The 22,654-nt window shown below is 37.6% G+C and overlaps 1 protein-coding gene across 1 annotated transcript in view; it reads left to right on the top strand.

The window, feature by feature from the left end:
* Arhgap15 (Rho GTPase activating protein 15) overlaps nucleotides 1-22,654 on the top strand; it is a 604,020-nt gene that overhangs the window by 109,274 nt on the left and 472,092 nt on the right. Inside the window, exon 6 of the mRNA XM_038336693.1 lies at nucleotides 15,365-15,454. Coding sequence (XP_038192621.1) covers nucleotides 15,365-15,454 — 90 coding nt within the window. The remainder of the gene's footprint in view (nucleotides 1-15,364; nucleotides 15,455-22,654) is intronic.

Below are 22,654 nucleotides of genomic sequence, written 5' to 3'. Positions count from 1 at the left end.
GAATGGAGTAGCCCAATCCCCCATCCAAAGTCTCAGAGACCATTGTAAAAGAGGGGGTTAAAAGATTGTGAAAGCTAGAAATAGTGGCTGGAAAGAAACAATGTGTTTTTGAACACAGCAGGTCAGTTGCACACAGTAAGTCATAGTGATTAAGACACAGCATCCATAAGACCTGAGCAAACTCAAGCCAGACAAAAATGTCCTGCATTTAGCTTAGGAGCTGTTGTCAACTGATAGTTTCTGGGAGAGGCCCTAGTATTCATTAAGGGTGTGAACTCTGGTAGGTCCATGATCCAAAGAAGGCCCCACACCCAAGAGTATTTCAGCAGGACAAATTGGATTTTATGAGGAGAAAGAGAAAGAGAGAGAGAGAAAGTAAACACGAAGTTGAATGGTTTAGGGAAGGGACGTGCATCTGGGGGGAGATGGGGAAGCTGATGCATATAATTAAAATATATTATATGACATTCTCAAACAAGTAATTAAAATATTATTTTTAAAAGGAAGAAAAGTAGAAGGAAATGGAAACTATTCCCTTGAATCTCAAAGCAAACTGAAAGGAAATATGCCCATAAATTGATTTGCACTGTAAAGTTGGACATTGATAGCTGCCCTAAAGTACATGACAATGGTTTGGACTTATGGTAGTTTGAAGGGAGAGTGATTGCTCCCAGCTAGTGAGGATTCTAAATATATTCAGCAGAAGTGCCATTGAACTTCTTTTCGAAATATAAATGGGATTTTTGATATAGGGAAAATATTTTATGTTGCTATAAGAACATAAACAATGGTAAACTATGGCAATTTAATTCCATAAATGAATTGTTTCTCAAAGCTATTGATCTCTTTCTTCCCTCTTGCTCCATGCATGGTGTAGGCCGATTTAGCCATTTTGATCAAGCCTCTTAGGCAGAGTAAATGTCCTACAATCCAGGTTGTGACCTGCTTCTAGAAACACTTGGGAGCAATTCCAGGTTGGGATTGTACCATAGAAGCTTCAGCCAGTTTCTGAAATTGGAAGTCACTGCTCTGGCTGGAAACTCAGTGTGGCACTGGCTTAGGGAAAATCTGAGCTGCAAGGGCCTCATGTCACCTGTTGATGGAGTGGAAATTTTCATATCAAGTGTTACATGTTCTCAGATTAAAACAGCCTCGGTGGCAGTCGAGACGTGTTGTTGTGAAAGAGCACTTTTTCTGTATTTTTAATTATAAAGAGCTATGAAGCTTATATGACCTTATAGACACGTTCTAAAACTGTTCAAGCAGATGAGAACAAAAGGTGTTTCTCTTACTGAGAGAGAAAATTGCCCACAGGCTGTTTATTGTCTTTTTGTCTTTAGTAAACCATAGGTCATCTCTCACTGACAAGAATATTTTAATAAACTCACCTGTCTTTGACATTTGGGACTATGGTGAGTGTTACAGACATGCCAGTACAAAAAGAAATGGCAGGGCAACTCATTTAAGAACTATGAATGACATCTTAGAAGAACATGAGCTCATTGGCACACCAGCCAGCACCAACTGCATACCTAAGAAGCCTAGTGCCTCTAAACAGAATATTTTGAAGTTTTCTGCACTGAATAGTTTCTGTTGTTCCACATCCACACAGATCAGTGACAGTGGATCTCCCTTGATTTGTTTTAATCCTCATATACTACTCAGAAAACTTAGTGTCATTTTAAGCACAAACTCTACACCTTTATATGTATTTTCAGTAATATTTCTTCACTAAAATGTCTAAAGTCAATATAAGACTTCAATATTGAAGGTCTATCTGTTTCAGTTATGCAAATTTAAGAGTTTAAATTTTATTTTATTCTAATATTTCAATTAGAAGTAACAACTATAAAATTGTGCTCTAGGTTCTTCTTTGTTTATTGTTTTGCTGGGAGTTAATTTCAGGTTCGCACACTGTTAGGGTTCACGCATTATGCTGGCCCCTGTCACCTGGCAGGATGAACCTAGGCAGTAACATATGTATGCAGGTGAAAAAGGTCCCTTTAAGAATGGCGCTGGGCTTTGATTCTTCTGCATGGACGGGCTCTGTGGGAGCCTTCTCAGCTTGGTTGATCACCTTCCTGGACCTGGGGGAAGTTGGGAGGACCTTGGCCTTAACATAGAGTAGGGAATCCTGATGGCTCCTTGGCCTGGAGAGGGAGAGAGGGGAGGTATGGGTGGAGGGGAGGGGAGGAAAGGTGGAGGAAGAGGGGAGAAGATGGAAATTTTAAAATATAAAAAAATAAACCATGAAAAAAAGAGACAAACTCTGCCCATTCCTACCTTTTCTTTCCTGCTGTTTTTCTGAAGAAGCAGGCTGGTCCTTGCCACTTCTTTCTCTTCTTCTTTGTCTCTGTATTTACCTTCCTCTCTTTTGTCCCCCACTCCCTTTAACTCAATAAAGCTCCCACATAAGCTGTGCTTGCATGGCGTGCCTGTCCTTCCACCACTGGGCTCTCACCAGCTGATGGACCTTTGGCCCACCAAAGTCTCTCTTGCACTGTTTTACAACATACACAGTAGGCAAGTACTCTAACACTGACCTCCTAGCTCGCAAATTTAACCTTTATGTATTTATGTTGTAGAGGGTAATATTTGATATATGTATACCAGGGAATGGTTATATCACAGTGATGAATATATTATCTCAATACTTTATTCATAATAAGAGCATTAAAAATTTGTTCTTTGCAATATTTATGTATACAGGAGATTATTAAGTACAGTTCCCATGCTGCATAAGAAACCCAAAGAACTTAAGTTTCTCCTTTTAGCTTTTATTTATTTTTTTAACAGAAGAACAGGTTCAATTCAACAAAAACAAAGCAAACAGACAACAACTAAAAATAGCTGCAGAATCTCATTATGATGTTTTCTAGCTCCACCTGTTTGCCTGCAAATTTCAAGATGTCATTATTTTTCTCTGCTGTGTAGGACTCCATTGTGTAAATGTACCACATTTTCCTTATCCATTCTTCGGTCGAGGGGCATTTAGGTTGTTTCCAGGTTCTGGATATGATAAACAATACTGCTATGAACATAGCTGAGCACATGTTATTGTGGTATGATTGAGCATCCTTTGAATATATACCCAGAAGTGGTATTTCTGGGTCTTGAGGAAGAGTGTTTACTAATTTTCTGAGAAATCACCATACTGATATCCAAAGGGGCTGTACCATCTTACACTCCCACCACAATGCAGGAGTGTTTACTCCACAACCTCTCCAGCATAAGTTGTCATCAGTGGTTTTGATCTTTGCCATTCTTACAGGTGTAAGACAATTATCATATGTACTCAGTCATAAATAATTTTTAAACATAAAGCAAAGAAAACCAGCCCACAAATCACAATCCCAAAGAACCTAGACAACAATGAGGACCCTAAGTGAGACATGGATCTAATCTACATGGGAAGTAGCAGAAGACAAGATCTCCTGAGTAGGGAGCATGGGGCCCATAGGAGCGGTTTGAAGGGGAGGGGAGAGGTAGGGAGAGAAGCAGAGAAAAATGTAGAGCTCAATAAAATCATTAAAAATATAGCTGCAGAAGAGATATCTCTCCTTCCAGAAAGATGAGAGCTCATGTTCTGCTCAAAGACTAGGATAACTGTGTCTGGAGGAGGAAGGAAAAGAGGCTCTGAAAACTTTCTTTTTGGGCTAGATAAAGGTTGTTGCTAGGAGTGACCAGGGAGTGGTGAGTGAAAGAATGTCAGGTAATCTTTAAGAATGTTTGTTGTACTTCAGGACTGAGCAGCAACAGGGTAGAGGGCCCTGATTAGTATTGTCTGGGCTGGGGATGGCTAGAATCTAGGGTAGGGAATAATTTACTTTCTTAAAATGAAACTTTCTGTACTTTCAAAAGGAACTGCATGGAACAATGTGGCCCTAGCTATCAACATTCAAAATTAGGGCTAGTGGTTTGGATTAGCAATAAAGTACTTATCTAGTATGCACCAGGCCCTGAGTTTGAACCCCAGCAGTGCAAAATCAAAATCATTTTTTTTTCTTAAAATAAAGCTAACATTGTAACCCTAGGTTCTACAATATTGAATACATTTGCAGGGAAGATTTCCAGAACCAACATGGGAAAGGAGAACTTCCATCTTGTACTCATGTCTGTACTATTGCCTCCTTGTGCATGTGTCAAGGGAAATTATAGTGAGTACTGGCAGAGTTGTCACATGTTACTGGGAAAACTGGGCTTCCCTCTTGGGGTTCTTAGTCTCAGTGGTAATAGAATTTAAGAACAGATTCAAAAGAAGCCTGAAGATAATTTTATTATCCTTTCATAGAAAATCCACAGGGCAGACAAGTTGTAAATATTTGAAGATGCTTGAAAACGGAAAGAGGTAAGAGGAAGAGAGAAAGATAGAAAGCCATACCATTTATTGGGGATGGAGGGCAGCCCTGTAATGGACAGTGATGGGGGAGCATCAGAGAAAGCTAAGGAAACCCTGAGTAAGTACCCCAGAAAGCATATATAGCTGCTGTTAGCATCTTAAAGAAGAATCTAGGGAAAGATAAACACACTATTCTGGGGATAAGTATTCCTCCTATCTCTTTAGCATAGCTTATTGAGTTGCCTTCCATGGGAGTGCTCCGTAGCTTACATGATGGACATGTTCAACTGCATTAACTCTTAAAGGAAGAGATAATATTATCTCTACACCTAGAGGTGGATTCAGACTTTACTGTAACATTCCCTGTTCTAAACCAGTAAGAGTATTATTGTTAATTATTATTATTAAATAATTATTATTAATTATTCCAGAGATAGTCTGAAACGAAGGAATTTATAGGATGTGGTTTTACCATGATGATCTAGAGATCTAATTTTAAATCTGTTTATGAGTGGGGATTAGTGCCTCAGTGGAACTTCTTATCTAACTAAAAATTGACCAGCTCTCTTAAGATAGCTGGTCACCACTATTCTACTCTCCACTTCTGTGAGATACACTTCTTTTAAAAGTTTATATCTAATTACAGAAGCATTGAGGACATTTAATAAACTATTAACTTTTTGAAACAACCCATTCAGCTGTGTTCTTGAAAGAAACAACACCAGAAGAGAGGTGTAAAAAGCCTCATTTAAATTGTTTGTTTTCTTTAATATTGTTTACTTTCAATGTGAAATATTTGTTAAGCATTAATTAGATAAGTACCAGATATAAGACTTTTTTGCTGTAGTGTGAACTCAACAACAACATGAACTTACGGATATAAAATATGGAAGTGAGCAGGAAGAAGAAAATAGTTTCAATTAAAACACTATGCATGGATTTTTATGTGTGCAAAATGAATACAGAGTAATTATATTTTTATAGAAAGAGTATTGAGTCACCTCATAGATTCTTGCTCAATAAGATCCCCAAAAATGAAAAAGCAATAGTAGATCTAACAATCTAAACCTGGCAAAGGCATCTCAAGTCTCTGCTTATATTTTAGTCTCATGATACTGTTCTTGCAGTCAGGACAGTTGTTCCTGCTGGGCTTCACTCTGACAACTGCAGAGAACACCATCATGTGGACCCATCATAGATTTATAACTAGAAAAAGGTGACAGTTGAAAATCTAGAGATGACAGGTAAAAATAGGAACAAAGGAAGAAAAAAAGAGAAGAGTATTTTCTATTGCATTATTAACTTAAGTTTTAGAAGAAAAATCCAATGATCAATATTCCTGCAAATGAAGCCGTGTTCTCTGGTTATCATTTTCTTAAGATTTAGCCATTAACCACAATAAATTCTATATCTTACATAATTTTTAATAGCTACAAAATCAATTAAATTGATAAGAAGACTTTTAAATGGATAATAGTTTGCTCTCCCTCAATAAACCTCACCTTAGGCTCTCCCAGAAAACTATTTTAATGATGAAGCTTGACTTTGTGTTTTATCACTTTGGTCAGCATAACACATGTTTCAGAGCCTGTGTTTCTCTATAAAATGAACATTTTCCCCTACAGTACATTCTTTTAAAAAGCACTGAGCAATAAATGTATTTAGATTTTAAGAAGTCGCTTTTGAACCAGAAGTTGCAGCGAAGTGGTATATCCTATAGGGTAAGTGTACAAGTTAGACTACTTAGGTTACAAATATTAGGTTCACATTTTATTTGTTGTATAGCTTTGGTTATCTCAACTACAACATGATGTTAATAGGTGCATCTTACCTCATGGCACTGTGGGAGGCAAAACTGATACAATGCCTCACACACCATTAACAGAGTAGCTCTTAATTGCATTTGGTGTCTACTCTAGGTACACATGTCTGTGTCTACTGCTAAAAAACAATGAAGCCTAGTTGTTAAGAGTAGCAGCAGATGATGGTAGATAATGACAGCTTGGACAAGATATTTAGGCTCCTGAAAGCTTTGAAAGGTCTTCCATCGCTTTTCCCATTCCACTGGAAAGAAGGAGTAACTGACTACATTTTGATCCACTGGGCACTGAATTAAAATGGAGTAACTCTAGACACTCAAATAAACAGAAGCTATGTTAGCAGAGAACTATCTATATTGGCCACAAGAACAACAATGTCAGTTATTGCAGCTCTCTGGGTGGGTGGTTTTTTTGTGTGTTTGTTTGTTTTGTTTTGTTTTTAATAATAAATGGTAAGCAGTGTGCTTTATTTGGACTTATACATCCAAGACATCAAGGAGTGAATAACAAAGGAGACAGAAAACATAGGAAGTATTACAGTGGATTTATTGTCATGCTGACTACCACTGCATAGTCTAAGAAGGCAGGAAGCTCTCTAGGCAGGTGCTCTGGGCAAAGAGACTCCTTGAAGAACACAAGAAGAAATTCTGCGGTCAGAGGACATGGGGGAAGGACGAATAACTTTCACTTCTATTTCTTCTGAGTGTCCTGCTCCCAGCCCCTCTGTTTAAATTCATCAATAAGAATATATATATATATATATATATATATATATATATATATATATGCTTGTCCCATGTTGACCCTTAATAGTTCCTCAGAAAGCATGATTCCAATCCCTGTAGAAATGGAAATTCATCCACGCTGGAAGTAGAAGGAGCTAAGAACTAAGAAGGAACATACATCCACTCTGGCCTTGTAGAAGGCAGAACTGAAGTTCTAGGAAAAATTTCTTAGATAAGGGGACATATAGCTCAAGTAGGGATGATCACCTATAATGACAGTCATTGGAGTGGATGAAAATCTAAGAAACAACTTTGGGAAAATTCCATTAGCTCTAAAGGTAATATAAATGTGAGAATCAAAATATAGCACAAGTAATCTATGGAGAAGGTATCGGAACTATTCCAGAAAGATTTTTGATTAAAAAAAAAGTCCAAGAGAGGTCTATTATTTATTTAAAAGGAGAAAACACTCTCTCCTCTAAACAGCAACAAAAGCACACATTTTAGCACCATAATCACTAATGAAGGTTTACCTCTCTGAGAAGCCCATTTGATTTGTTCTATAACAAACCGAGAAATTTCATTGTAGTACAATTTCAGTTATTATTAGTATCATTTATATTCATAAACAGAAAACCCACATGTTATAATCAGTCTCCACTTTTGCATTGGCAGAGGCCATACTTTAGATATTAATAAGATCAGGTATCAATTTTGCACTCTTTCCTAAATCATTTTTCCCAGATGAGAATTGATAAGTGAGTTTTGTCCTCCTCCATGAACGATTTTCCAGAATCAAAGCAAGTTATGTGGTTAAACTTAATTCCTCTAAACCAATTTTGTGTTCTGTGTTTCAAAATGGCTAAGGACAATCTCAGTCTATATTCCAAAACAGCAATTAATCCAAAATAAAAAGTGATGGCAAATAACCCACTTCAGCAAGTCTGAGCTTTATCTTCTTTAAAAACACATCTAGAATTGAGGCAGAGGGGAGGAGTGGCCCAATGATTTGTTACACATATGCCTAATGTCCATCATCAAAAACGCCGTAAAGCAAAAGACTGTCCACCCTGAGACACCTCCTAACACACACCGAAAACTATGTGTCACAAACAGCTCATAAAACAGAAAACTCAACCCGAAAGGCTTAAACTAAGACAAAGAAAAACGTACTATGTAGAGAATATTCTGTCGGTTATTATTGAGAAACCATGAAGATGGACTATGAGAATAATAAAAACATGAAGTGGCTAAGCACAGGATCAATTTTTAATGACTTCACATTGCTCCAACTAAGAGGCTTGCATGCTTTCCTGTCCAGAGGCAGTAACTCTTCAATAGAGCTATCATCTTAGTTTTAAAAATCAGTCATTTCTATTTTAAATCTATCCCCACAGAAGATATGGCAGCCTCATTCCTAGATTTAAACCCATATTTAGTCAATTTATAACCATTATAAATTGGTATAAATTAAAAAAAACTTTGTCCTTATAACAATATACTCTTTCATCCATTGGGTTCCATAATTTGTTAGCTGTTTCTTGTTTGTGTTTTAATGCTGTAAAATCAGAAATACATTTTCTATTAATGGATTCTTTAATTTCAGGCTTCTTAAATAAAATGTTGATGATTCTCTTCCAAATAAATTCTGTGACTTTTCCTGAATTGTTTATTATGAGGTTTAACACTTAAATACTAAAGCTTTCTTTCCTGATACCCTTTAGTGCTCAACATTTTTCAGCACCGGTCTCTTCTTAATTGGCGGGGGGAGGGGAAACAGGTTAGAACTACTGTTTACATAATCCTCTGTCTTCTTACCTTAGTGTTCTTGTCATGAAGCAAACTAGATGTTCTACACGTTTTATTGTTTATTCTGACTGTCCCGAATGATAGTCTCTACTGAGGTCCTACCTGTTTATTCTTTCATAAATGGCTTTTCTCATATTAACGCTTTATAATCAGTAGGTCACTAGACGGAATCTGAATATTTTCTATTATAACTCCCCATCCAGTTCATAAATGATTTAAGTAGCTGAGATGCTGTGAAAACATGTTGCGTTTTGAAAACTCCCATAGGTGTAGGTAGCATTCCTGGAAGATAGAGAAAAGGAAATCACACAGATCTGGAAAGGGCTGTCAATCAGGAAGTTGAGCTGATATAATGTCCTGAGGGGTTTGGCCTGTATCTTAAAGAGATTTGAAAAGCCAAAATGTCTGGGGAAATGAGTACAAGAGGTTTGGTTTTGTTTTGGTTTGGACTGGCCATAGAAGAAAAAGCTAGAAGAATTCAGGTAAAAGAAAACAAAAGAGTTCAATTCAAAGGACTATTGTCACGAGATGGAAAGAGCAAAGGTAACTTAGAAATCAGGGATTTATTTTTAACCCTTTGGCTATCAGTGATGAGGGAGATGGTGGAAGAGGTCAAGAAAATTTCATATAGACGGGTAAATAGGCAATTAAACAAGATTAGCAATAGAGAGACATAAGGGAGCCCAAGAAGAAGGCCCGTAGAGTCCTACAACTTGTTTTAATATTAGTAGCCTAAAAAAAAATAGAGTTGTGGACCGCTATTAGAAGCTGGAGGAGGGAGGGCAGAGGAACTGATTGAGGAGTCAACTTAGTACAAATGATGAGGCCAGATTAGATGCAAGACTGAAACCCACAGTATAGTGCTCAATAAGAAAATGTGAGAGATGAGGAGAGTAAGTCAGGGATCTTTTAGAAACCAACCATAGATGGTTTAGAAACTAGAGAGGAAGGAAGGTAGGGGAAACAAACAGGAAGTCATATAGGAAAAACAGAACAGTAAGAACAAATATGCCCTCAACCACCAAGGCCAGGAGAATTTCTGGAATATGGCAGCAGTACTAGGCAGTTTATGTCCTAATGGTTCAAGGAGCAGAGACTAGATGTCAGGTGGCTGGTATTCACCCTAATGGTTAAAACATTTTACACTAACTGGAAATGGGAGTAAAAGCCAGGCTATGGGGGGTAAAGAGGAGCATGGTACGTGAACAACAGGACACCATGAATTCAGGTACCAGGGGATTCTAGATATAATGGAATAATAATAAAGGTAGCTAAGAGTGAAGCTTTTGAGTTGACATTTTGAAACAGCATTTCTCCACTGTCTCTCAAGAACGAAGTGGTCGAGGATAGATTCTATTAAAGTGAGATAAAGCAGGGTTTGAATTCTTGGGATGGAGCCAGGAGTTAGGGGAGATAAACCTGGGGTAGATTTGCCTCTTGCTCTGAGGTCAGGCAGGCCACAGGCTGTCATCTGTATCCCTCATGACACCTGTATTCAGGAACTTCTGCCTCTCGTGCCAAGGAATGAGGCTCTGGAAAGTAGAAACAGACCACAGAGCCAGAACTGGGTTTCTGTGGAGAGACAAGGAGTAAGAAAATGTTAGCTTTTACAAGGAACATGTAGAAAATAGGAATTAGGTTCCCTGCTTTGGAGCAGTGAACTCAGAGGAAGAAAGAATGACCAAGAACGGGAGGTTGTATTCTGTACTGTCAAGGGCCTGCTGCATGCAGTCATATGAAACCGAGTTCATAGCTTAGCTTAGGCATTTGCTAAGTGTGTGGCCTTCTGTGAGGTACTTGGTCACTTGCTGCTTGAGTTTTTTTCACATGCACGTTGAAGTGACTGACACTAGCTTCACAATGATATCGTAAAGAATAGAATATAAAAGAATTTAGTGAAAATCTTTCATCTGTTTTTGGTAACGATGGAACTTAGGAGCCTTGCACGTGAGCGCTACAACCTTTGGGCAGTAAGAATAAACCATGTCATAGAGCGGAGCTGGGAAGGATAAACACTTAGTAGTTAGTTACCTGTCTCAAGAAAGAAAAAAGAGTGACTAGGTACAGAAAAATATTGCTAAGGAGAGTCAACAGTCCAATGAGTAAGGCAAGCACCATCTGGGACACTGCTATCCTGAAGAGCCCACAAGATTATTTTCCCGGAAGACTTCTAAACAGACAGACAGTGAGCAGAGGACTAGTGGGAAACAAGTTGGGTAATAGGGTGGTTGAAGTGACGGTTGAATCCAGAACACTGGCTCACGCATAGAAAGACATGAAACCAGAAAGGTCTTAGAAGATGGGAAGGTGATCCCAAGACTATTTCAAGAATACCAGAAGGAGTATCAGAAGCAGGAAGGAATTGCACAGAACTCAGATACTTTTCTGTAGATGAGAAGCACTGTGAAGTCACGGATTGGAGAAGAGATGGAAGAATAATAACATGAGGAGTTGGGACAAAGGGTACATGATCACCAAAGGCATGTTGGCCTGAGGAGCAAAGGGCAGTGAGTGGGAGTGGCAGGAATTTGGATTGGGGTAATCATGAACAAGAAGCCATAGCCATGGGGTTTGGCAGGCAATGTGGATGATATTTAGAGACTAGATAGCTAAACGATGTAAAGAATGAGAAAGCCTGCATTGCTCTGTACCCATTGAGGTTCCCTATTTCAACATCATAGAATGACGATAAATAATTAGGTAGTCTTTAAGGGCTCCTAATATGGAAATTTCTGTCTCTGCCTCTTCCTCCACCCCCCCCCCCGTGTGTGTGTGTGTGTGTGTGTGTGTGTGTGTGTGTGTGTTTGTGTGTCCATATGCATGGGGGTGTATGTGTGTGTATGATGTGTTACTGGAGATTGAACCCAGTGCCTTGTGTGTGGTATTGACCTAGAGATTCAATTCAAAAGCTCAGCCCCAGCTATAAAATTCTTAAAGGAACAGTCAACACTTTTCTTAACCCTGAAGTTTTTGGATGGAGCATAACTCACATTATTGATACTGAAGCTGAACAATGCTCTGGCTATGACAAACAATGCTGCAATGAACATAGTTGCCCTTGTGGCACAATTGAGCATCCTTTGGGTATACACCCAAAAATGGTATTGCTGGGTCTTGAGGAAGGTTGACCTAAATGCCCCTCAACCGAAGAAGGGATAAGGAAAATGTGGTACATTTACACAATGGAGTACTACACGGCAGAAAAAAATAATGACACCTTGAATTTTGCAGGCAAATGGATGGAGCTAGAAAACATCATTTTGAGGGAGGTAACCCACACTCAGAAAGACAATTATCACATGTACTCAGTCACAAGTGGTTTTTAAAGATAAAGCAAAGAAAACGAGCCCACAAATCACAATCTTAGAGAACCTAGACAACAATGAGGACCCTAAGAGAGAAATACATAGACCTAATCTACATGGGAAGTAGAAAAAGACAAGATCTCCTGAGTAAATTGGGAGCATGGGGACCTTGGGAGAGGGTTGAAGAGGCAGGGAGAGGAGCAGAGAAAAATGTAGAGCTCAATAAAGATCAATAAAAAAGAATAATTTCATGAAATTCATACTCAGTTTCAATGACTCCGTTAAATTATTGTAATCACTTTCCCAAATCACAAATGACTGCTTAGCTTGTAAACATTTTAGAAATCTTAATTTATGTAAAACAAAATTTTAAGACACTCAAGACTTCATTCCAAAGCAGAAAAGTTAGTTGCATGTTGATATTTTTCTTCATTCAGAATTCAGTAAATATTCCCTGTACAGCAAGTGTGTGCCAGGCACTGTTCCATACATTGGGAAAAACAGTGAAGGAAATGGAAAACAAGCCCCACATTGCATAAGCGCGGCTCTAAGGGAGAAACACAGATAGTCAGTATATACAAAGAACACGTGGTACTTTCAGGTAGGAGTGAGGTGGAGTAAGAATTAAGGTAGAGGTTTCCACGGGTGCCGGGAAGCAGCTGCTTTCCATAGAGTTCAGAAACCAGCGCTGCTGACAAGGTGCCTACAGCAGGGAGCTGATGCAGAAGAGCCAGCGGGATGAAGATCTGGATGGAGGTTGTGTAGGTGGAATAAATAAAGATGATGAAGGGATTAAGGCTCTCCAACAAGATTAATTTAGCAGAAGGGATGTAAACAAAATCAGTGCCCATCTTGCAGTCTAATGAGCAAGTCACAACTTTCCCCACCTTTGGATGTGTTTTTATCATGGTAATTCCTGTTTCACGGGCTGCATACTGGTTAAGGACAGATTTGGAGAGCTGTGGGTACCTCTTTGTGGTAAAGCGCTTGCCTATGCATGGGCAAAGCTTCCTGTTTGATTTTCAGCACTGCACCAAGAAGATAGTGACTCTGGTTGCATTTGAATTCTGATCTTTAGGGCCAGAGAAATGGCTCAGCAGTTAAGAGCATTTGCTGATCTTCCAAAGGACCAGAGTTCAACTCCACCATAAGGTGGTTCAGAACCATCTATAACTTTAATTCTGAAGGATCTGCTGCTCTCTTTTGCCACAGGAATGCAAGTGGGGCATAGGCACACATGCAGGCAAAAAACTCAAACACAAAAAATGGTGAAATAATTTAAAATAAGTAAGTTTGATTCACACTCCTTTAAGCTGTTTGCCTTGGTAAACTTCTGAACACCAGAATCATTCTCATATATCTTATAACCTATAGTACAGCAGTAATAATAATTGCGATTACTATAAGGATTAAAAGATAGCTTAGCTAGTTAAGGAAATGCTTGATTATAAAAAGTACTTCTTATATAATGTAATTCTACAGCCACCTCTCCCTCCCACCCCATTGCATTATATGGGGCAAATAAAACCCTTTCATTTTATTTCCTTAATGGTTATTGTTGGTTCTGAGTATGATATAATTTAACCAACTCTCCAGGAAGCAACTTGTTGGTTTTTCTTCATGAGCTCTACAGTACTGACAGCCTGCATGTCGATGCCGAGGGAACCCGTGAAACTCACTGATTGCAGTAGTTTTAAGGGTCATGGCTGATTTTAAAGGGTTTCCCACGAGGCTTCTACTGAATGGAAGTGAAAGGCATGCTGTGAACTGCTATCCAACCAGGTGAAATTGTTCCTGCAGATAATTATACGAGAGAGCGCCGCGCGCGCGCGCGCGCGCACACACACACACACACACACACACACACACTTCTTTAGTTTCTGAAAGGTAAACATATCCTATTTTATCACGGGTAAAAAAAAAAGGACATAGAAAATCTTCTACCAACTCCTGTTAGATTTTTTTTAATCCAATAAAATTAGACAGAGTGGTTATAAGGTTAACAATTATGGACAGAAAATAATCTTTCAACATTTTTACTTTCCTAATTTCAAGATTTGACTTAAAGTTTATGAAAGTTGACTAAAACATTTCTATACTAAATGTTCAGAATGTTCTGCAGGAAAAAAAAATAAGGAAATATTGAATTTCTTTGTAAAGAAAGCTAGAGTAGCCTAAAGCACATGGAAACTGTTGCAAAACATCTCTGGTCAGTACCTCTTTGGAAAACAATAAAGAATGTCCAAAAATAAGCTTTGTGTGACAGCTGAAGTTGTGGGAATTTAAACTTATGTAGATGATATTCACTGCGTCAAATGAAATTCTTGGGCAACTATAGTTAACATTCATATTAGCTGGTTATTAGAAATTTCTGAAATAAAATTACTTTCATTTATCATGTACTTCATATAAAAATAATTCAATACTATGATTTATTCATTAAATAAATTAGCTTTATTACATAAAACTTACACACGTACTCCTAAACTTTTAAATGTGGATCTTCTTTGCTCCCTTCCTTCTTTCCTTCCTTCCTTCTTCCCTCCCTTCCCCCCTCCCTCCCTCCTCCCTCTTCTCTCCCTCCCTCCTCCCTCCTTTCTCCCTCCCTTCTTCCCTCCCTCCCTCTCTTTCTCTTTCTCTTCTTTCTTATTATTATGTTAAGACAGTATCTCACTATGCAGAACAGACAAGCCTTTGATGCACAGAGATCAGCCTGCTTCTGTCCTGTGAGTGCTGGGATTAAAGATATGTGCCACATGTCCAACTAAAATGTGACTTTGTAAAAGGCACAATGGTGACACTTAATGTTACTTTCTGAATTTGTTAACATACAAAATACAAACATTAGAAAAGAGTTTGAGATTAAGCTGAATCTGTTTGCTCAAATTTCAAGATGACGTAGCTAGGTGCTAAATAACATTGCTGAGGTCACAAAACTAAAGTAGACCTGGGAAAGGTCTAATTACATTGTGATTTTTCTTTTACTTTTAGGTCTAACATGTATATGACTTAATTTTTGTTTCTGTTCATCTCTGACTCGATGATATAATACAATAGCAATATTATACAGAACAGAAAAGCAGTCTTCAAGCTTCTGTTTCTTTAACATTATGTCAAATCATTGATTGAAGTATTGATCCTTTTTATTATGTGTAACTAATGAAATATATTTAAAACTATGCTTGTAATTTTAGAGAATTAAAATTATAAAATCCCAAGTAAAAGATTAGGTCTCCTCTGGGAAGCACAAAAGAGAGGCTTCGTGTCATACGTATGTACAACCTCTAACTCGGTAAACTTGTTTTTTTCTGACAAGTTTCTTCCGTGCCCTGTGATCTTTATTCTTATTTTCATTTTTGTTTACAGAAAGCAAGGCACAAAGCAGAATGTGTGGATTTGCATGGTGCACATATAGAATGGGCCAAGGAAAAATCAAGCAAGAAGAGTGTCTTTCAGGTAGGAATGCCACACGTACTCAATTTATTCCTGTTTCCTCTAAACCGAGCTCTCTTGGGTAATCAGAATGAGATTACCTTCCTATGATGTTTCCGTCTGCATGAGCTACTTGTCTGAAGGTCATTATGAAAGACTGACTCTGACTCTTCTTCCTTGTGGAACTGTGGGTTTATTTTGTGTTTTCCCCTGATGCCTGGTTACTATCTAGACACAAAATAGATTCTCTGTGTTGGTTATTATACAGCAACGTCATTGAACTTTGCAACGTATTCGATAGCTGTTTGGGGCGCCAACCTAGAATGTTTTGCTTAAATAGATGTGACGTGGCACTTTCAAACGTACACAAATTAAGATTCCCTAATTATAAGCTATTCTCATTCATTGCTATCCCTGCCTTCCAGTCATTAACAACATTTACTAGCGGAAGTGAGGAGCAGGGGAGAACAGAGCAGCCTGTTGGGGAAGGCAAGGACATGCAAAAGGGAGGAGGGAGAGAAATCAGAATGCATTCGATACATGGACGAACTTGTCAAAGCACAAATTTAATTAATAATAAATTTTAAACCAGATCCTTTTATATTGACTATTTTCACTTTGGGAAGAAAATTGCTACTATCGATTAACAGTCAGAATCATATTCCACTGAGTGTAAAATAAACCACGAAATCCTTGAATGAATAGAAACCATAAACTTTGGTATTTCACTTGTGAAATTAATTCAGATTATAATTATTTCAGATGATAAATTGGTATGTTTTTCCATTTTAACTTATATACAACATTTAGATTTTCAATTTTGTTATATTTCAGAATTATCCCATTTAGGAGAGAAGGGAGTAGATTAACACTACTTATTAATATGAAATATTAATTCTACTTTTTAACTAAAAGTAAGTTATTATGTAATAAAATACATTGATGAAATCAGTATAAGGATCTTGCAGTAGCATATGTGGTGGCCTTTTCTCCTTCTTCTCATATGAGGGGAAATAGCTCACTTCCAGTATATCCAGTGTGGGTTACTTCCTCCCGGAACTTATTCAGATATAGTAAAATAATTCAGACCTATTCAGATTTAAAAAGCGATGCTTGTCCTAGAATAAATTATCTTTCCGTTTCTAGTTTTGCTCTACTTAAATATAGAGATGTTTTTAACTAAAAATTAAGTGAAAGGATAGATATAATTATCATCTGTCAACTAAAAATACAATTTTAAACAAGAAGGAGGAAGGAAGGAAGGAAGGAGGCAGGAAGGCACACGTAGGGAGAGTGATCTCAAACCAAACGGCAGAGAATTTAGAGAACCAAGGTATAAATAATAAGATGAACTTTGTTTGAGAATGAGAAGGTAAGAGTCGGTAAAAATAACCCTCTCCTCTTATTTCTGTCTCTTGGTGTTATTCTGACACCAATAATAAAATGTAAGGGTCATAATTCAAGACACTGACAATCTAAAACAGTGGCTCTCATCCTGAGGGTCGTGACCCCTTGGAAAACCTCTATCTCCAAAAAAAAAAAAAAAAATATTTACATTACGATTCCTAACAGTAGCAAAGTACAGTTCTGAAGCAACAGTGAAAATAATTTTGTGGTTGCGGGCTGCCACAACATAAGGAACTGGATTAAAGAGTTGCAGCATTTGGAAGGTTGAAAAACCACTGATCTAGGGCATGATCAGATAAGCTAAATGTTGTTTGTCTACATGCATTGTGGGTACCTCAATTAATAAAGTTGTAAAAGAAAGAGATTGTGTTCACTTTTAAGAACATGATGTTTGTAAAAATGGATCATCTTTTAGATTTCTGAGGCCAGTCTTTCTGCGTTTATCTCTGTAAAGTTTCAACCAGACCAACAATGAGAGGCTACTGTCAAGTCTGTGGTGCACAAATGGTGGCGTATATCATCCTTAGCTTTTGAACTATTGCTAATGTTCATTCGTTTATAATTTTCACTTGAATTTTATATATACTTCTGAATACAGCTTTTCCCAAAGACACTGAAATCTATTTCACCTTTTGAAAATTTAGTGGCTTGAAAATTTTGTCATCTATTTTTGTAAGTGATATAATTGAACAATTCATGGAGCCTTGAGCCTAAAATATTTAGACAGATGATTGGCAGAGGGGTACATGCACAGATAGATAGCATGATTCATATATAGATGATAGATGATAGATAGATAGATAGATAGATAGATAGATAGATAGATAGATAGATAGATATTCGGTGGAAAAATTCTTGATAGTTTTATATGTAGAAATATAAGGCTATGAAGATATTGTGAACACAAAAGTTACAGAAAATTCTGATATTATTTTCTGTTTATTCATGTTGGATAAAGCATCTTGCTTTCCTCAAGCTTAGGTTAAAATTTACTAATATGCACCCATCAAGGAGATCAGTCATTTGAGTAGAATAACGTGAATTGCTTTTATAGTTCAGCTAGCAAAAAGAAGCATTGAGAAGAATTTGCAGACGACTAAGTCCAGATGATGTTGTGCATCAATATTTGATTAGATACATTAGCTGGGCTTACTCTCAAGTGATCAGAATAAACATGATTACATCTCAAAACACAGTATTAAGGCATGGGTGGGTATTTGAGAGTGCAGAAGGGTTTCCTTACCTACTGAATAATGAAACGTTTCTTCCTGACTGAAAAAGACCCTTCTAACTTTAGCTGAGGTACCACATCAAAAATAGTTTTAGGATTCCAAGTTTGAATTAGGCTTGATATTCAATCTCAGCCTATGAATTATAGATTACAGACAGCAAATGACTATTGAGATTTTTAGTTCCAGAAGAATCAAAGAAGAGCAAAATTAGAAATAATTTAAAATTTGAAATCTGTCTTTAAAAAGTTGACGGATTGGCAATTATATACCACATAATTACCATGTCTGCAGAGAAGTCAAACTTGAAATGAAGAGGAAAACAAACAAAAATTGTGAGTGCCTGAGATATGCTGGAAGCACACATTTTTGATACAGAAAGATGGAATATTTTCATACACTGTTTATACTTTGTAGACATCTGATTTGTTCACTTTCTGTATTTAACAAAATCCAAGTTTTATTTACAGTTAAATTTCCATCAAACAAAACGTGGGTTCAGTCTTCTTCTAATAGTAGATGCTAATATCACAGTGATGAAATTATAGTATATAATTTAGTGTATATGTAGTATAATTTAGTATATAATAGCTCTTGGTAAATCAAAATGGTATTCGCTTTCTGAAATGAGGAATCTCTGCCTGTTTTGGAGCTGGAATCTTTGTGCTTCTTTTGTCTGATAGGCATTGCTCAAGAGCAAGTAACATCTTAAAAAAGTGCTATCTGTCTTTAAAAAGTCTCTGTCTATGACATGTAATCACAGGTGTCAAACAATTCTATAAATACATCTTTAAAAAACATCATCAGGTGTACATTTATATTGGATTTCTTGATCTTGGGATTTACACACACATACACACACACGAATTTTTGCACTTATGAAAGGGACATACAAATCCTAAACTAAATTGGTGTACGTCCACTGCTCTAATGGTTGTTTAATCCTGTAGAAAGGGTAATCATGAACCATCACAATTTTGATGTAACTTGAGAAGGTATTTCGTCATTGAGTAATTTGGGATGAACTTTAGACAAGTTTTCACCAGGTCTTCATCAGAGAGAGCCTGGGCAAAAAGATTTATGCGCAAATCACTTGTCTTAAACATTTCTGCTAAGTGCTGGTTTTTTCTTTTGTGGTTAACCTGAAATTTAATGCACCAAGGATTAAAAGGATTACAACATAATCTTAAATAATCCCAAATGTCATTTACAGAGAGATAGTTGTAATAACTAAACAAAACTCCGCTAAAGGGTTGTAGTACTGTAAGGCAGCATCCGAAGCACAAGGGGAGGTCATATCTTCTCTTGTCTCGCTGGCCACACTGGGCATTTACACTGCCTTACATCAGGAAGGTTAACTGATAACATAGTTTGGAAATTAGTTACAGAAACACTAACACATCATTTGGGGGAAGAAAATCTTCTTGTTTCAAAGTTGACAGGAAATTTTCATTTAGGTTGTTTCACTTCCTTTGAGTTTGAGGGTCTCTGAACAATGTCTTTGGAAGTCTAGGGTGGGGAACTCATGGCATGCTGTCAAACAGAGGACACAACACAAATACTCTCCCAGCCTTCCAGGAATGCCACTTGTTAAAAATGAGAATGAGCTGAGCATAGTGGTGCCAAGCCTTTAAATCCCAGTCCCTCTGAGGCAGATGCAGGTGATCCCTGTGAGTGTAAGGCCAGCCTGGTCTGCTTAGTGAGTCCAAGGACAGTCAGAGCTATATAGAATCCTGTCTTAAAAAATGATAATGAAAACAAAAACAGACTGAAGACAAAGCAATTAATTCCATTCAATTAAGTTATCACGTGGTGCTCTTTCCCGGCAAGTAAAGCAGTTTTAGATATGAGACTGGAAATTATCTCAGTTACTGTACCTATTGAGCTAGGAAACTGGGCATTCCTAGCTGGTCAGATTGTGACTGCTGGGGCCAGATCTGAACACACACAGTATGACAAACAACAAAGAAAACAATCAGGGAATTCTAGCTGCACCATTAGCCTTGCTTTACAAGATTCCCAAAGAATAACTGAAATAAAGAACTAGGAGATACTGTGTGTTTCCTTAGTTCTTTTCTCAGTAGAGAGTAGGACATAACTATATTTTAAGATATCGAATCATCTGTCCTCTGAATACATATTTGCCTCCTACCTAGTGTGACAGAATAGGTCTCACTGTTTTTCTAAACAAATTTTATGAAATTTGACTGTGGCATTTATTGGCTTTCTATAGATTGCATGTGTTAAGTCGTAAAACTCTACCAGTTAATAAATAATGAGTAGAACCATGCCAACTGCCCATCTGTAAGACAGGAAACATGGAGACGACTTGGTTCATACCTCCATCAGAAGTTCACAACATCAACACTGTGCTCAAATACCTGGGATTGACACTGTCTATTTAATATAAAACCACATCTGCAGGGAGGGACCCAGTTCCCTACAAGGAAAGTCAAGTTGGAATAGTTTTAACATTTAATTACTCATGTTACTTTTCAGACTCTGGGTAAACTCCTCTGGCTATATTGTATATTAAATACATTCATGTAATATTTTCCATGGATATGCATTACAACTAAACATAATTTGATTGCTCGTCCTGATCTGGCAAGTCTTAGCTTAACATATTTTAGTGCTACTTAGATTTATTAATGTGGAGATAATTTAATAACATCCTGGAAAATGCTACTTTAAGCCAAAAGGAAAACTACTGGTATCTCACTTTTATGCATTTCTTGCGTCAAGAGGGGTGGTTTAGAATAAATCTGAGCTTTTACCGATTTTCTCTTTCATTTTGCAATGTGTGTTGTTAGACTAAATGCAAAGGGGAGATTCTTCGCTTTTATACCTGCATTAATTTGAAATAAGGCTTATTTCAGTTGACAGGATTGCTCACAATGCCTCAAAACGCATGGGGTCAAAAATAAACCAGTGTAAAGAGAAGCATCAATGTCTAACATGGCTTTGTTTTCCTTGACGGCTTGCCCTCCACCATTTCTTCTGCCTACTAAATACTCAACCATCCTGCAGAGGACTAGTGGAGAGGCATTTGGGTCTGGAGACCTGCATGTTGTCAATTGAACTTTATACAGACTCAAGGCAGCAATCCTTCCCCAACTTGCATTGTGTCGCACTGAGAAAGGACAAAATAATAAGCCCTCCTCTTCCAGCCTCCTGTCTGTGTTCAAAAGGAGGAGGTCCTTTAGTGTGTTTGAAAGCAACGGCAAAGGAGTAACGTTAACACAAACACAGGTGCTCATCATTATTTATTTGATCACTCACCAAATCATCTTCTAACATTAAGCTTGAAATTCCTGTTGTGAATTTTAGCAGAATCTCGATAAGGGTGGTACATATTGTAAAATGCCACTAACCTTGGAGCTCTTCAACTTTTTATGTATTGCCCTCAGTTGCTAAGGATTTAATATCTCCAAAGAAAAATACTTTCATTTCTCATTCACAGGGTATGTGTCCTTCTGCCTTGTTCAGATTTTAGCATCCGGTCCTTTTTGAAAGTGTCATTGCTGCAATATCTAGTTGGTACAAACTAGTTATATATGTTACTAGTTTATATAGTTTATACTAGTTGCATGGAATATGCAAGTTAATATGGTAACAGAAGCATATTCCCCCGGAATTTTCTAACAAGCTCCCAACTGCAATTTATAGAGACAAGGCCAGTAACAATGTCCCCAAATAAAGGGGGAGAGAAAGAACACTTTCTGCTCCCCTTCCAAGGTGTCAAAGCAATACTTTTTTTCTTGATTAGAAAGAAAGAATATGATTATTTTATGAATGTTGGCTTCAGTGTGTCAGTGAGATTATGCTGCAAAAGATTTATTTTGGAATTAGGTCTTTGACACACACACACACACACACACACACACACGGTAGAGGAGAGGAGAGAGAAAGAGAGAGAGGGAGGGAGGGAGGGAGGGAGGGAGGGAGGGAGAGAGAGAGAGAGAGAAAGAGAGAGAGAGAGAGAGAGAGGGAGAGAGAGAGAGAGAGATTCATCTACCTTCTATGTGACTGGCTATAAGAAAATGATCCTGAACATGAGAAAAAAAATGAATGTTGTCAAATTTTGGTGGAACCAAAAACACATTAGCACTGACTAATAAAGGGAGAGCAGAAACAGGAGATAGGTCAAAACAGGCCAATAAGATGAAGACCACGCCCATCTCTTCAGACCAGACCATGCCCCTCCCCTCAGACCAAATCACTGGGAAACACTGGCTTTTTACTGATTTAATTTTGAGGAAAATAATAAAGACCTTTTCAGTTAAATTCTTGAAATTAAGACACAAAATTCAAGTATGTTGTTAGCAAGAACAATATCAAATTTTTCTTCCCTGGCTGGGAAGCTCCAGAGTATAAAGCTTAGGCTCGCCATAGTTTCCTTTATACAGGTCCCTCACTTGCTAAAGCTACCGAAGGCCCACTGCTAGTGCCCTGCGATTTTATCTGTCCATGCTAGTGTCAGGACAGAACAAAACTGGAGGGCAGTCGACATTACCCTGATAGGTTTCAGAAAAAAATCAGCCAAAGGGACTCAGATGTAAGCTTTCCAATAAGGCATAAATTAGAT

This window comes from Arvicola amphibius, chromosome 7 (genome assembly GCF_903992535.2).
Source record: "Arvicola amphibius chromosome 7, mArvAmp1.2, whole genome shotgun sequence".
NCBI lineage: Eukaryota > Metazoa > Chordata > Mammalia > Rodentia > Cricetidae > Arvicola > Arvicola amphibius.
This window is presented reverse-complemented; position numbering and strand designations above follow the sequence as displayed.